The sequence below is a fragment of the Rhinolophus ferrumequinum genome, chromosome 15 (genome assembly GCF_004115265.2).
Source record: "Rhinolophus ferrumequinum isolate MPI-CBG mRhiFer1 chromosome 15, mRhiFer1_v1.p, whole genome shotgun sequence".
Classification (NCBI taxonomy): domain Eukaryota; kingdom Metazoa; phylum Chordata; class Mammalia; order Chiroptera; family Rhinolophidae; genus Rhinolophus; species Rhinolophus ferrumequinum.
Window position 1 is genome coordinate 16846436 of NC_046298.1, and position 12719 is coordinate 16859154.

The window sequence follows — 12719 nt, forward strand, 5'->3', positions numbered from 1 at the left end:
TTGGCGTATAGGCTGTTTTTAAAACTATGAAATCCTTTCTTCATTTGAAATTTTATACAGAATCCTAATATATAAAATAGATATGGGGACACTTCTCTGAGTGAAGCAGGGTAGAGATTATTCTGGGCTTTCTCTGGAGTCTCTGGGGTATTTTCACGGAACCTAGTAACTGGCAGCATGTAACTTGAGAACGTTTGATATAGAAGAAGGAGTATGAGGTTTATAATAGATTGCCCTGGTTTAAAATCCTAGCTCCACTGCTTATTGCTATGTGACCTTGGGAAAGTTGCCTGTTCTCTTGAACCTCATCTGTAAAACAGAGCTAACACCCTTCTTCCTGGGTTGCTGCTTAGCTCAGTATCTGACACTTACATTGGGTCCCAGTGAAAGCTAGTTTCTTCACCCCCTCATTCTATGCACCTTGGCTCACAGCATGTCTGGAGCGGCAGTAAAGGTAGGCGTATCGTAACTTCAGATATTTTTTCCCAAGCTACTTGAGATCCTGGTGTTTGTTTGTTTGTTTAACAACAATAACGGATTTTGAACTTCTTGGTTCTGTGGGAGGTCAAGATAGCCATTACATAGGGGGCTGAGTAAGTGACTGGGAAAGGATACAAAAAAAACTTTCCAAGTTTTGTTAACGTTATACTTCTTGATCTGGGTGCTAGTTAACATGGATGTGTTCACTTAGTGAAAACTCATCTAGTTATATACAAGGTGTGACCAAAAAAATGTGGTGAATGTTTAAAAGATTTATTACAGTAAAAGACACACACACACACCTCCCCTTCTGCCTCCCCCCCACACACACACACACTTCGAACACACTTGTTCCATCGTTCTTGCCACTTTCTGAAGCAGTTCTGGAAGTCTTCTTTCATGAATGTCTTTAGTTGCGCTATGTGGCTGCCTCGTCCTGAATCGATTCAAAATATTTACCATTCATAGTCGTTTTAAGTTTGGGAAAGAGCCAGAAGTCGCATGGTGCCAGATCCATTGAATAAGGTGGATGAGGACACATTGTAATGTTTTTATTTGACAGAAATTGCTGTATGATAGAAGCAGTGTATGACACGTAGTGTTGTCATGATGGAAGATGATATATGGCACACTTTAAAACACACTTTTCTCTCAATCGTAGCTCACACCCAACTGACTCCACCGAACTAGTTGAAACTTATCACACGCTGTTACTAAGGTTCGGCGCCCCGCTTCCCATATTGGAGATCCCTGCCTTTCTGTTGGATGGCGTGCTCCTTGGCGGCAGCGTTCTCCTTTTTTTCAATCACACCTCATATTTATGATTTGTGCACTCTTTAGTACTTTAATAAAAAGTAGACTTTAACTGGGGCCAGCCCGGTGGCTCAGGCGGTTAGAGCTCTGTGCTCCTAACTCCGAAGGCTGCCGGTTCGATTCCCACATGGGCCAGTGGGCTCTCAACCACGAGGCTACCAGTTCAATTCCTCGACTCCCGCAAGGGATGGTGGGCAGCGCCCCCTGTAACTAAAATTGAACACGGCACCTTGAGCTGAGCTGCCACTGAGCTCCCGGATGGCTCAGTTGGGTGGAGTGCATCCTCTCAACCACAGGGTTGCCAGTTCGATTCCTCGAGTCCTGCAAGGGATGGTGGGCTGCGCCCCCTGCAACTAGCAACGGCAGCTGGACCTGGAGCTGAGCTGCGCCCTCCACAACTAAGACTGAAAGGACAACTTGACTTGGAAAAAAAAAAAAAAGTCCTGGAAGTACACACTGTTCCCCAATAAAGTCCTGTTCCCCTTCCCCAATAAAATCTTTAAAAAAAAAAAGAAAAAAAAAGTAGACTTTAACAAAGAAAAAATAATCACAGACATTTCTTCTATGATATGATTACCTGTTTGGTGTCTGTTGCCACGTAGAAGTAGCCCACTGCCTTTTCTACTTGAGAATTCTTCTGTGATTTGAAAATGTTGATTTAACTCATGGTAGTTCTCTTCAGGTTACACATCTCTATAACTATAATTCAAATACCTTACTTTTGGCTTTTGTGAAGGGAGATTGAGGTCAATAAGGGACAGAATGAGTTTTCTGATCATAGATAAATTGGAAAGATACTTCCGTCATTTGCTTGATAGAAGCTTGTACACACTCTGTGTTGGAGGCTTGCTTTCATCTTGATTGGCCTCTTAACCTAAAACTAATATGGTACTGTTGGCTCTTAATTCAGCTGCAAGGTGACAGGGCACTGAAAGGGATTTTCTCTATTGTTACCTAGAAAATGGTTTCATTTGGTTACGTTATAAAGCATTAACAAATAAATTGTTGTCTATAGTGTCAGAAAATGGGTAAATAATTATTGTTTATTCTATAGGCAGTTTTAATACAATTCAGCAAATCATAGGAGAATTCTATGTGGAAACTATTTGGAAATAAAAACAGGCAAGAGTCTTTATGTGGTTTTTGTATTTGTATTTTGTGTGTTTTGGGAGCCTTCAGTTCTGTGTGGTCCAAGAAAAAAATCCCAGCCTTATTTATTTTAAATTCCCACAGACTTCAGTTTTCAAATCACTTTACCAACACTCATATTTGTGTAAGGACAAATTAACGTAAGAATCTGTACTGGGCCTTCCTGAGGTATGTTTGGGGTAAAGGCAGTAGATGAGAGTGAACTGGGAATATGAATTCAGACTCAGAATGAAAATCGTAAAAGGATTAATGAGAAACAGGATACTAGATCTGTCTTCTCCCAAAGTAAGAGAGTCTGTCTGTCGTAAGAGATGTATACTTTATTAAAATTTATTTCGTTTTAACCTTGTTTTAATTTGTAAAAATTATTCTTATCTGCCGGATGCAGATTTTAACATTTGAAAAGTTCATATAGATAAATTGGGAAGTGATGAGTAGCTTTGTTGTAATAACAGCAGCATGAGTGCTTACTCTGTGCCACCTGTGAGAAACGATGACATATTGGATACACTACAATATTTGCTTTACACTTGATTTTTAAATGCTCTTATAAGGTGTGTCTCCGTTTTGAGGAACTGAGGCTGAAAGAGGATAAGAAGCTTGTCTAAGATCACATAGCCAGGGTGTAAGGTGGTAGACCATCCCCATCCAAGCCCAGAAATATAGATTAATTCCACTCTTTTATTTCGAAATGTCACTTTATATTTTAAGTATTCCTGAAGTGGTTCTTTGAAGTTCTTGATAAGAACTTTATTTTTGACGTGCCGTTAGATCAGCACTTGCGGTCTACTTATGTAACAGTTGTTTATAATTGTCTGGTTTTTACCTTTTTTACAAGTTCGGGAAAAGTGTATTTCTTTCTTTCATGTTAGGACTTAAAAAATTTCTGCTTTGTGTCTCCTCCAGCCTTAGCAATAGGGAAAAATAGCAGTGATTTAAGAGGCTGACATTAATGCTAATTGTGAGTTAAAGGTTCATCTTTTTCCAGTGGTCTGATTGCCACCAGCTAACTCTATAACCTTAGGGGGAATCACTTAAACTTCTTGGGTTCTGGCTCATCATCTGTAAAATGAGAGTGGAACCAGATCTCTGAAGTACTGTGCTGCTCTAAAATTCTGTAATTCTGTGTTCTTTTAGCCAGGTGTCAAACATGAAATGATTAGCACAGTATCTGGACATAGTGTATACTCCATAAATAGTAGCTATTTTAAATTATTTTCTCTTGAAGAATGTTCAGCAATTTGATGATCTTGATAATAAAAGAACAAATCAACCAAGAAGTGTTATTTTTCATTTGGTATCCCTGTTCTTGGCTGCTACTGCACAGCCCTGACCAGTAGAGAAAACTCCAGCACCTGGTGACTTTTTGTCTCTTCATCTTGGACTCATGCCACGATGGCCTCCTAGAAATTGGATTTACCGTGTTTCTGGGTGATAATATATTAAAAAGAAAAAAAATAGAAGCAACTGATAGTCTGTAGTAAAATATCTAGATTAATTCTTTATAAATATTAAAAACACATTTATATTCTGAACAGGCTTGTGGGTATCTGCTTTATATTAAAATCCTATTCTGAAAAACTTTTAATAAGTTAGAATCAAGGGCCCATGTGAATTGACTGGGGAGAAAGAAACTAGAAATTACGAACTTTATGCTTTTAGAATAATCAAGTACAGAGAATTTCTTTGCCATCATCTAGTCAGGCTTATTACCCACAGAAGAATTCCTTCTAAAACATCCAGCCTCCTTTAGAAAACTGCCACGGTACAAAGCACTGCTTCTCAAGACAATTCATCCAGTTGTTGAATTCCAGTCCTGTGGAAGCTATCTCACTGAACCTAAATCTGTTTCTTTTATTTGTGTCCTTCACGTGACCATCCAGACATCTTCCCTTGTTGTGTTAAATTTCCTCCCAGTCTCTCAGTTCTCGTTCTTCCCTCTTCTACTCTCATTCATACTCTATCAGACTTCACCACCTCTTTTATTTTTCCTGTTCTTGACCCTCCTTCACAGTGTCTTCCTTGCACCTTCCTCATTCCTTCTCAATGTAAATAGAAACTAAAAACACAAATAAATAGCAAAACGACTTTACTCCTCTCCATGCTTTTACCAAAAATAATAAACCCATGGCAACCTCTGCACAACCATGACCAATAGGGAGAATTCCAGCTGCTGATGACTGTTCTTTGTACTCCTTTGGAATCATCCCATTATTAAAATAATTTGAAAATTACTCTTATCCCAAGATAAAAGCTAAAATATCTTTTCACAAAGTATAATTGGTAGGTTTGTACTGATTTATAAATATATAATTAGAATTGATTTTTCTGTGTTTTTTCATTGCTCAGCCCCTTTCTGACCTTCATTGACTGAAACCAGATGCTCATATCACCATCTCTGATTTGCAGAATTGATCTTTCTTTACACTACATTTAGCATTGATTCTGTAGGGAACATAAATTGTTTCTCTGATCCATATGTGTTCTATGGATTATGGTTAGCTCTTTAGTCTAACCATGCAGCATAACTTTAACCTGAGTAGTTAATTGAGAGGAATGTGCTAAAATTTAGTCTATGTGCCATCTGATAATAAGTAGTTAAAATCTATGTCAACATTTATAAGAAAGACTACAGAAGTTTGTGTTGGATGTTATTTGATTTGTTTGAAAGTGAATAAGGCAGTGTCATTTCTGTCTAAACAACATAACTCTCTTGAGAAATGATGACATACATAGCTGGAGCTTCTGATTGAACTTGATCTTAGAGTACAAGTGTGACTTGTTGAGATGTTTCTTTGAAGATCAAGAATGCTCTTTCTCAAACAGCTGTTTGAGATCTTAAGAATTGAAATCAGTGTTTTGATTTTTGGTTGAATTTGTTTCCAAAAACTGACATAGACAATGGAGATTGAATTGTGAAATTAATACATGATTCCATTTAGTTAAAGCTTGCATAGGTAATCGCAGTTAGTTCCAATTGCTGGTATATAACATAAGAGAGGTGGCTAAAAACAAGATTCAGATGAAAGAAGACGGCTTGGATTAGGGTGAGAATGGTAGAGGTAGTCAGAAGTACTCAGATTCAGGATGTATTTAAATGTAGAGCTGTCATAATTTGCTCTTGGGTGTAAGAGAAAGAGATGTTATGAGTGACCTCAAAGGTTTTTGCCTAAACAATTGGTAAAATCGAGTTGTCCTTATTTAACATAAGGAAACTGTTGCTGAAGGAGCCAGGTTCAGTCTACAAAACAGATGTTTGTGCTTGACTGACATCTGTAGTTGCTGAAGAATGCTTATGGAAGAAACATGCACTGGATTTTTGTAAGAGACTGAAAGTAAATGTGTGTAGACCAAAGGGGCACCATATTCTATAAAACTTTATTAAGCAGAATGTTATGCATAGTATGTTAGTTGTTAAATGTTCTCTATTAACTAATTTGCCATCAATAGTTTAACTAGAAATCTTCTAAAGTAAAACTTGAAATCCTCAGTATTTGTAATTGTCCAGTCTCTTAGTTGTTAAATATTGTTGTAAAGATATTTCTAGGTATATAAGTGTACCAAAGACTAATTTTATATTTCTGTTTTGCTTTTGAGACAAAAGACTTTATCCATAATAATTCTGGATTTACTTGAGGTAGAGGTTTTTAGTTCGAAGTCAGTTGACAGAAAAGGAATTCAATAAGAGATGAAATTCACTACTACATTTTTCAATTATGTGATTAGTAGACTACATATTTGTGTGATTAGTTTCTTTATCTGTAAAATGGATAAATAATAATACCTATATTGCAGGTGGTTGGCAGGGATTAAATGAGTTCAATCCGTGGAAAGTACTTAGAACAGTGCTCAGTAAATGTCAGCTATTACCAAAAGGGAAAGTTTGCTTCTGAGGTGATTGGATGATGTGCTAAACTCTAGTCCCAAAACTGCAAATGTAGATATGTTGTTGTTTTATGCACAGTAGATATTTTAGTAATGCTTTTTAAATATGAGATTTTTATTCTTGGTTTTTAAGAAAACTTTAGCAAAATATTTTATACATAATTTATTTAAATTGTTCCTTTTTCTCTTACATGTGGAGTGATATTAGCTGAAAATGTTTTAGTTGCAATCTTTTCTTATATGCTACTGTCTTTTATTTTTCTAGCACTTTGATTTTCAAAACATGTTTTGACCCCAAATTATGATTTTGTCATTGCAGGCAAGAAGGCAACAAGACCCTAGTCCTGGTTCCAATTTAGGTGGTGGTGATGACCTCAAACTTCGTTAATTAATAGCACAGCAGATGTGCTACCCAATCTTTACATATACATTGTTTCTAGTCGGCAAAAATAATTGATTGAAAGACCAGAAACTGTGATAACTGGAGGTACTACAGTCTTCTCAACCTTAGGCAGTAACAAGGCATCACAAACTGCCATGGTTTTGCACTATGATTATAATATCTGCATTTCTAATTTTGTATGCATGTAGCCAGTAATAATTTTAATTTTTTTTCTATGCAAGCTTACCTTGTTGGCATTATTTTAGTGAGTTGAAACTATGTACTTCTAAAGCTCTTTTTCCCCTCCATTTTAATTTAAAAGTCAAGGAACTAGTCAAGAAATTAAAATTTTTTTTATAAGGGTTTTTTTTTCCCCTAATCAGTTGCTCTAATTTTTTTTTCCTGTAATTTTAGATGTGTTGGTTATACAGCTTTAGCTAGGCATTCTTGGTATTTTATTTTGTTTTCCCCTTTTTTATTGTGTATGGCATTTTAAAACTGCTGATGTGTTTGCATTATTTACAAGCTAAAAAACCTAGTAGCACAGAGCTGTCTGCCACAGCCTTCTAACACAAAGTTTACAGTTGTTAAAGTTGCAGTATCCTTTTAAATGTTGATAATCAGCTCCTTTACTTTCCTTTTTAAACATAAAAATTTTAAATTGGTATTAACTCTAATCTGCCCCAGATCTGTTTTAGATTCTGTTCTGTTATCATGAGTTTGTGTGGAAATATTCTCCACAGATGATAATATTCTACTGAAATGCTTAAAGAAGTCGCAGGCTGGCTTCTGTTTTATTCAGGGATTTTTTTTTTTCCTAAGTCAATCAGAAAAGGGATACTGGAGCTTCATGTATGTAACAGCATATTAAACTGGAGACAGTGATGAATCAGCTACAAAGGTAATATTGTATTAAAATCATGTTTAACATAGCTGCTTTTATGTGTATTTTATAATGCATGCTTTTGTAAAAACAGTTCTGAGTGATGAAAGATTAGTCTTACAGAGAAAATGTTCATCTGTGCAGAGGATACATTTTCTTCCATTAATCTGGAAAAAAATTCACAGGTTATATATAGGTATTTTCCAAAAGGATTATTAGAACCTTTTGAAATAAATTGGTATAAGAATATTTTTTAAATAGGCTCACTGTCAAATTGAATGCAACTTTTTTTTTTTTAATACAAAACTGGAAAAAAGTGCTAAGTCATTTGGCACCTCCTTACAAATATTTTTCATGATCACATTCATTAAATGTTACTACATTTCTGAATTTTTGCAAAAATGTATTTTATCATAATAGAATGGCATTACTTTAAAGAGTGAAAAACTGACATGGTCAATTCAGAAAATGAAGTGAAGTCTGAATAAGGTCATTGCATTTAAAACGTATATGTGTGTGTGTACACACACACACACACACACTTGATTAATGAGGGAGGTGTGACTTTCATTGTATATAGGTCTTACAATTCATAAACATATCCTGTATCTCAGAATAAAAATGTTTGTTATATATTTGAAGTCATGCATGGTAAGGAGTGTGTTTAAATTGTTAATAAACAATAATGCATCATAAAAGACCATGCTGATCTTATATAACTAAGTACTATGAATGAATTTGGTTGTTATTTGGTGTTGTGCAGCTCACATGTTTACACACTCAGTGCCCTAATTTCCCCTGAGGGAATCGCCTTTTAAGTGGTCCTTACAGTGGTGTTTTAAGGTTACTTTATCACAGAGCTCCTTGGTTTTTGACTTATGCACTTAAATTTTTTAAAAAATAAACACAATGATGATGGTACATTTTTCTCTATTGCTTCTAGCTGAGGGCTTTTAGTCCACCGGTAACTTAGATCAAATATTGTTAAATGTTCATGTTGCCATCCTTCTGTAAATACTGAATTTTTCCTGTCATTTAGCACTGTGCTGCTTCCATCTGTCTTAATGCTGGCATTAAGATCGTGAGCCCCTTTTCTCCAATAGTGCAGGCTTTGAAAACTACTTTTATTAAGTTATTGATGCAATTTGATATTTTTCCATAATCTATATTTAAACAAAACTACATCATTGCATCATCTTTTCTAAATTCATCTCCATTAAAACTTGCCTTAAGCTACGAGATTGCTTTTGCCACCATTAGCCATACTGTGTGTTTGTATGTTTAATTTACTTTCACAATAAACTTCTGTGTAGTGAAAACAGGGTCTTGACTCTTTATTGACATAATCCAATAATTTTTGTTCTAGCGTTCGTTATGACATGAACATTGATTTTTCTGAACTGTCCTTTCAGCCTGCTTTTTAACCTTAAAAAAACAACACTGGCATCTAGTGGTCATTTCTGCTAATTCCAAAGAAAACCTTGAATGTAAATATCACAAAGAATATTAATTTCCCAATGTATGTTATGGTTTTCAAAAAGTCTGGCTTGCTTTACACATCCTATGTGATATGACTATAAAGTAGTGACCTTGGATGGGAGGAAAAATTCCAAAAATTACACATCCAAATTAGTACCATCTTTCAAGCTAATCATTTTAGGAGTATACACTTAATTTGATTTTGTTGGATGTTATATCAAACATTCTGGGTGGTGAGCACAATGTGATACGTAGATGATGTATTATAGAATTGTACACTTGAAACCTATGTAATTTTACTAACCATTGTCACCCCAATAAATTTAATTTAAAAAAAAAACATTCTTAGGACTTTTCTTGGCATTTTCCTACACCAGAAAATTAAACCTTTTACTTTAGAAGCATGCCTTAAGTTTGATCCATATGAAAACATTTACTTATTTATTCCCCAGCAGATTTAATGCAAACAACAAATATCTTTAAATGCTGAATTGGCACCATTAAGCACAATTCCAAAGAATGAATAAGATTCATACTGAGGGGTAATTTCAAAAGTTGTTTGAGCCAGTAGCATCATGGTTTTAGTAAGTATATCACCTTTAAAAACAGGTATTTGGATACTACTAGTTGGGAGCTGTTGGGAAAAGAAGCATCTTACTTGATTTATGCCTCATTTGGCAATGGGGACCTTTTTCAAGCTATAAGCCATTGTATGAATTTTCCATTGCTGCGTAACACATTGCCCCAAAGTTTAGCAGCTTAAAACAATACACGTCATCTCACAGTTTCTGTGGGTCAGAAATCTGGAAGAAGCTAAGTTCAGTGGTCTGGTCTAAGGTCTCTCCCGAAATTAGAGTCAAGTTGTCAGCCTAGGCTTACAGTCATCTCAAAGATCCCCTTCCAAGTCCACTCATGGGGTCATTGACTGGCCTGTTTCTCAGATACTGTTGTCGGAAAACCCTTGATTCCTTGCTAGGTGTTGGGATAAAGACTTCCTTCAGTTCCTTGCCATGTGGGTATCTTCATAGGGCAGCTCATAGCTTGAAAGCTGGCTTCCCCCAGAGCAAGTGATCCAAGAAAGTGCATGCCCAGGATGAAAGCCACAGTCTTTAATAACCTAATCTTGGGTTGCCATATTCTGTATGTTAGAAGTGAGTCACTGGGTCAGGTCCATACTCAAAGGGAGGAGTATTAAGCTTCATTTCTTGAAGGGTGGGATATCAAAGAGTTTATGGATGTGTTTTTAAAACCACAGCCATATTGCCACAACTGTGTGTATGTGTGTGTGTGTTTACAAGACAGCATTGGTGTTTTGATCTTACAATTTTTAAAGGTAAGATTTTAGTCTTTCGCAGGCAGATTTCAAAGCATGGTTCCCCCCAGATAGCATCAATTTCCTTTCTTGCATCACCATCATGTATACATATATAGCCTTTCAAAAATGTTTCGAGACTAGAAAGTTGTAGGGTGGAAATGGCAGCTAGATTTGTTTGTTTATAGGGTACTCAAACAGGTAAGTAAGGCACTATTAGTCAACTCCCAACTTTTGGTTAGAATAATTTAAGCAACTTAAGAGTTTTTATTTGACCTTATTCAGATTTCAGAAACTGGGAAATGTTGAAGATACAGAGGGAAATTTTTGATGAGAAGATAATCTATATCTACGGTGTCCAATATGGTAGGAACTAGCCACATGTGGCTATGCAGCATTTGAAATATGGCTAGTCCAACCAAGAAACTGGATTTTTTATTTTTTTAAATTTTAAAACTCAGTGCGAAATATTTTTCTGTTAAACAGATCTTTTGTTTTGAGAGGACTACATTTCACTTTAGCCTTTGAAAATTTAGTGTCTGAATTGAGATGCACTGTTAATACGAAATACCAGATAGCAAAGATCTATTATAAAAAAGGGAATGTAGGCTATTTCACTAATTTTTTATTTTGATTACATATATTTTTATATGTGTTATATTGATTTTTGATACATTGGGTTAAGTAAAATATATTTAATTTTCTTTTTCTTTTTTAATGTGGCTACTAGAAAATTTATAATTGTATATATTGGCTCATATCAATATTAAGATTTTAAGTGGGCAAAGGGCATAGATCATACAACCAAAAGGAAAAAATAAGTTAAAATATTGAGGCTATTACTGTTTTAAAAAAGATTAAAACAAAGTAGGATTATTTTACCCCTTAGGATATTCAGGGGGGAAAAAATGTATATTCAGTGCCCAAAATATACATGGATCCTGCCCTCTGAGAATCTACAGTCTAGCTCAAAAACTGACCAAAAGCAGTAATAACGTTTTAAGTTATTAGAAGTACTGGCTGTTACAGGGTACATCTAACCTGGTCTGGGTGGTCAAAAATGTCTTCCTTGAGACATTTGAGCTGAAATCTGAAGAGTGGCAGACATTTTGCCAGCAAAGTGACAAAAATATAGGCAGCCAGGCCAACAGCATGATAAGTTTGAGAAACTAAAAGCAGTTGAGGATGACGAACATGGAATGGAGGGAGCTTCAGGAGTGAGATGTATCTGAAAGGGTCAGCAGAGGCCAGGGTGAGGGCCACAAGCAGTGCTGGGTGGGTTTTTTCCAGCCATGTGAAAATGTTTGGACCATTCCCAAGGACAAACAGGAAGCCACCAGTTTTTTCTTACCTGGATACGCTGGTTGTGTTGCCTTAAAACCCCCCAAATTCTATTGGCTTACTTATCTCTTATTTGCTACTAAATAATCATCAGTGATGAACCTAAGCTGATAGAGCAGTCACCGGAACGTTGCCAGCCATGTGTCACAGTCAAGAAGATAGTATAATTAAAAGTGCACTGGCTTTTAAATTTGACCTGAAATTGATACCTGTTGACTTCTGTTTACATTTCATTGAACCTAGCAAATCACAGAGCCATGTCCAACTTGACCTGGACAGAGGACTACAATCATACCTTTTGCCCAGAAATGAGTCAAAATATTTGTGAATAGCTCTAATGACTATCACAAGCCACCCTTTCAATTATTAAATAATTATACTCTCCTTCCTTCGAAATACATCTACCATGGGAGACAACCTCAAAGTCCCAGCTGGTCAGGCATTGAGCTAAAATTCTAGGATATGTGGTTATCTGTCCTCTACACAGCCAGTATACAGTGGTGAAATAAGAGACAGGAAAACTGCAGGGAACACTTCCATTCAGAAAGGGGAAGAATAAAGTCACTAGAATGTAATAATTGTGAAATGTTACTGGGGAGACCATTTGAGGGCCCTCTACGAGGGGATTGTACTTTGTAAGGCTGATTGGGAAGGGTTCCCAATCCACTGTTTTCCATGACCCTTGGCTTCATCCCTGATTTGCTGGATGCAGTCACCTTTTATCCTTTTATTTCTGCTTTCAAACTGGCTTTTTTTTTTTTTTTTTTTTTACCTTGACAAATATAATCTATAGTAACCATGGTACTAAGATTCTGTTTTCCAAGATCTTCACCTAGGGCTTCAAACTTAGTACCTTTCCTGCCCTGTAAGTTATCACATGTGACAGATTTTTTTTTCATTTTTTTTTTCATTTTTTTTTTTATTGGGGTGACAATTGTTAATCAAGTTACATAGATTTCAGGTATACAATTCTGTATCACATCATCTATAAATCC

The 12719-nt window shown here is 35.9% G+C and overlaps 1 protein-coding gene across 2 annotated transcripts in view; it reads left to right on the forward strand.

Moving 5' to 3' along the window:
- The window catches only part of CBFB (core-binding factor subunit beta), a 48322-nt gene extending 39411 nt beyond the window's left edge, over window positions 1–8911 (forward strand). For both annotated transcript variants that reach the window (XM_033128191.1, XM_033128190.1), the window contains exon 6: window positions 6647–8911. In XM_033128191.1, coding sequence (XP_032984082.1) covers window positions 6647–6669 — 23 coding nt within the window. In that variant the 3' untranslated portion in view covers window positions 6670–8911. The remainder of the gene's footprint in view (window positions 1–6646) is intronic.
- The last annotated feature ends 3808 nt before the right edge of the window (window positions 8912–12719 follow it).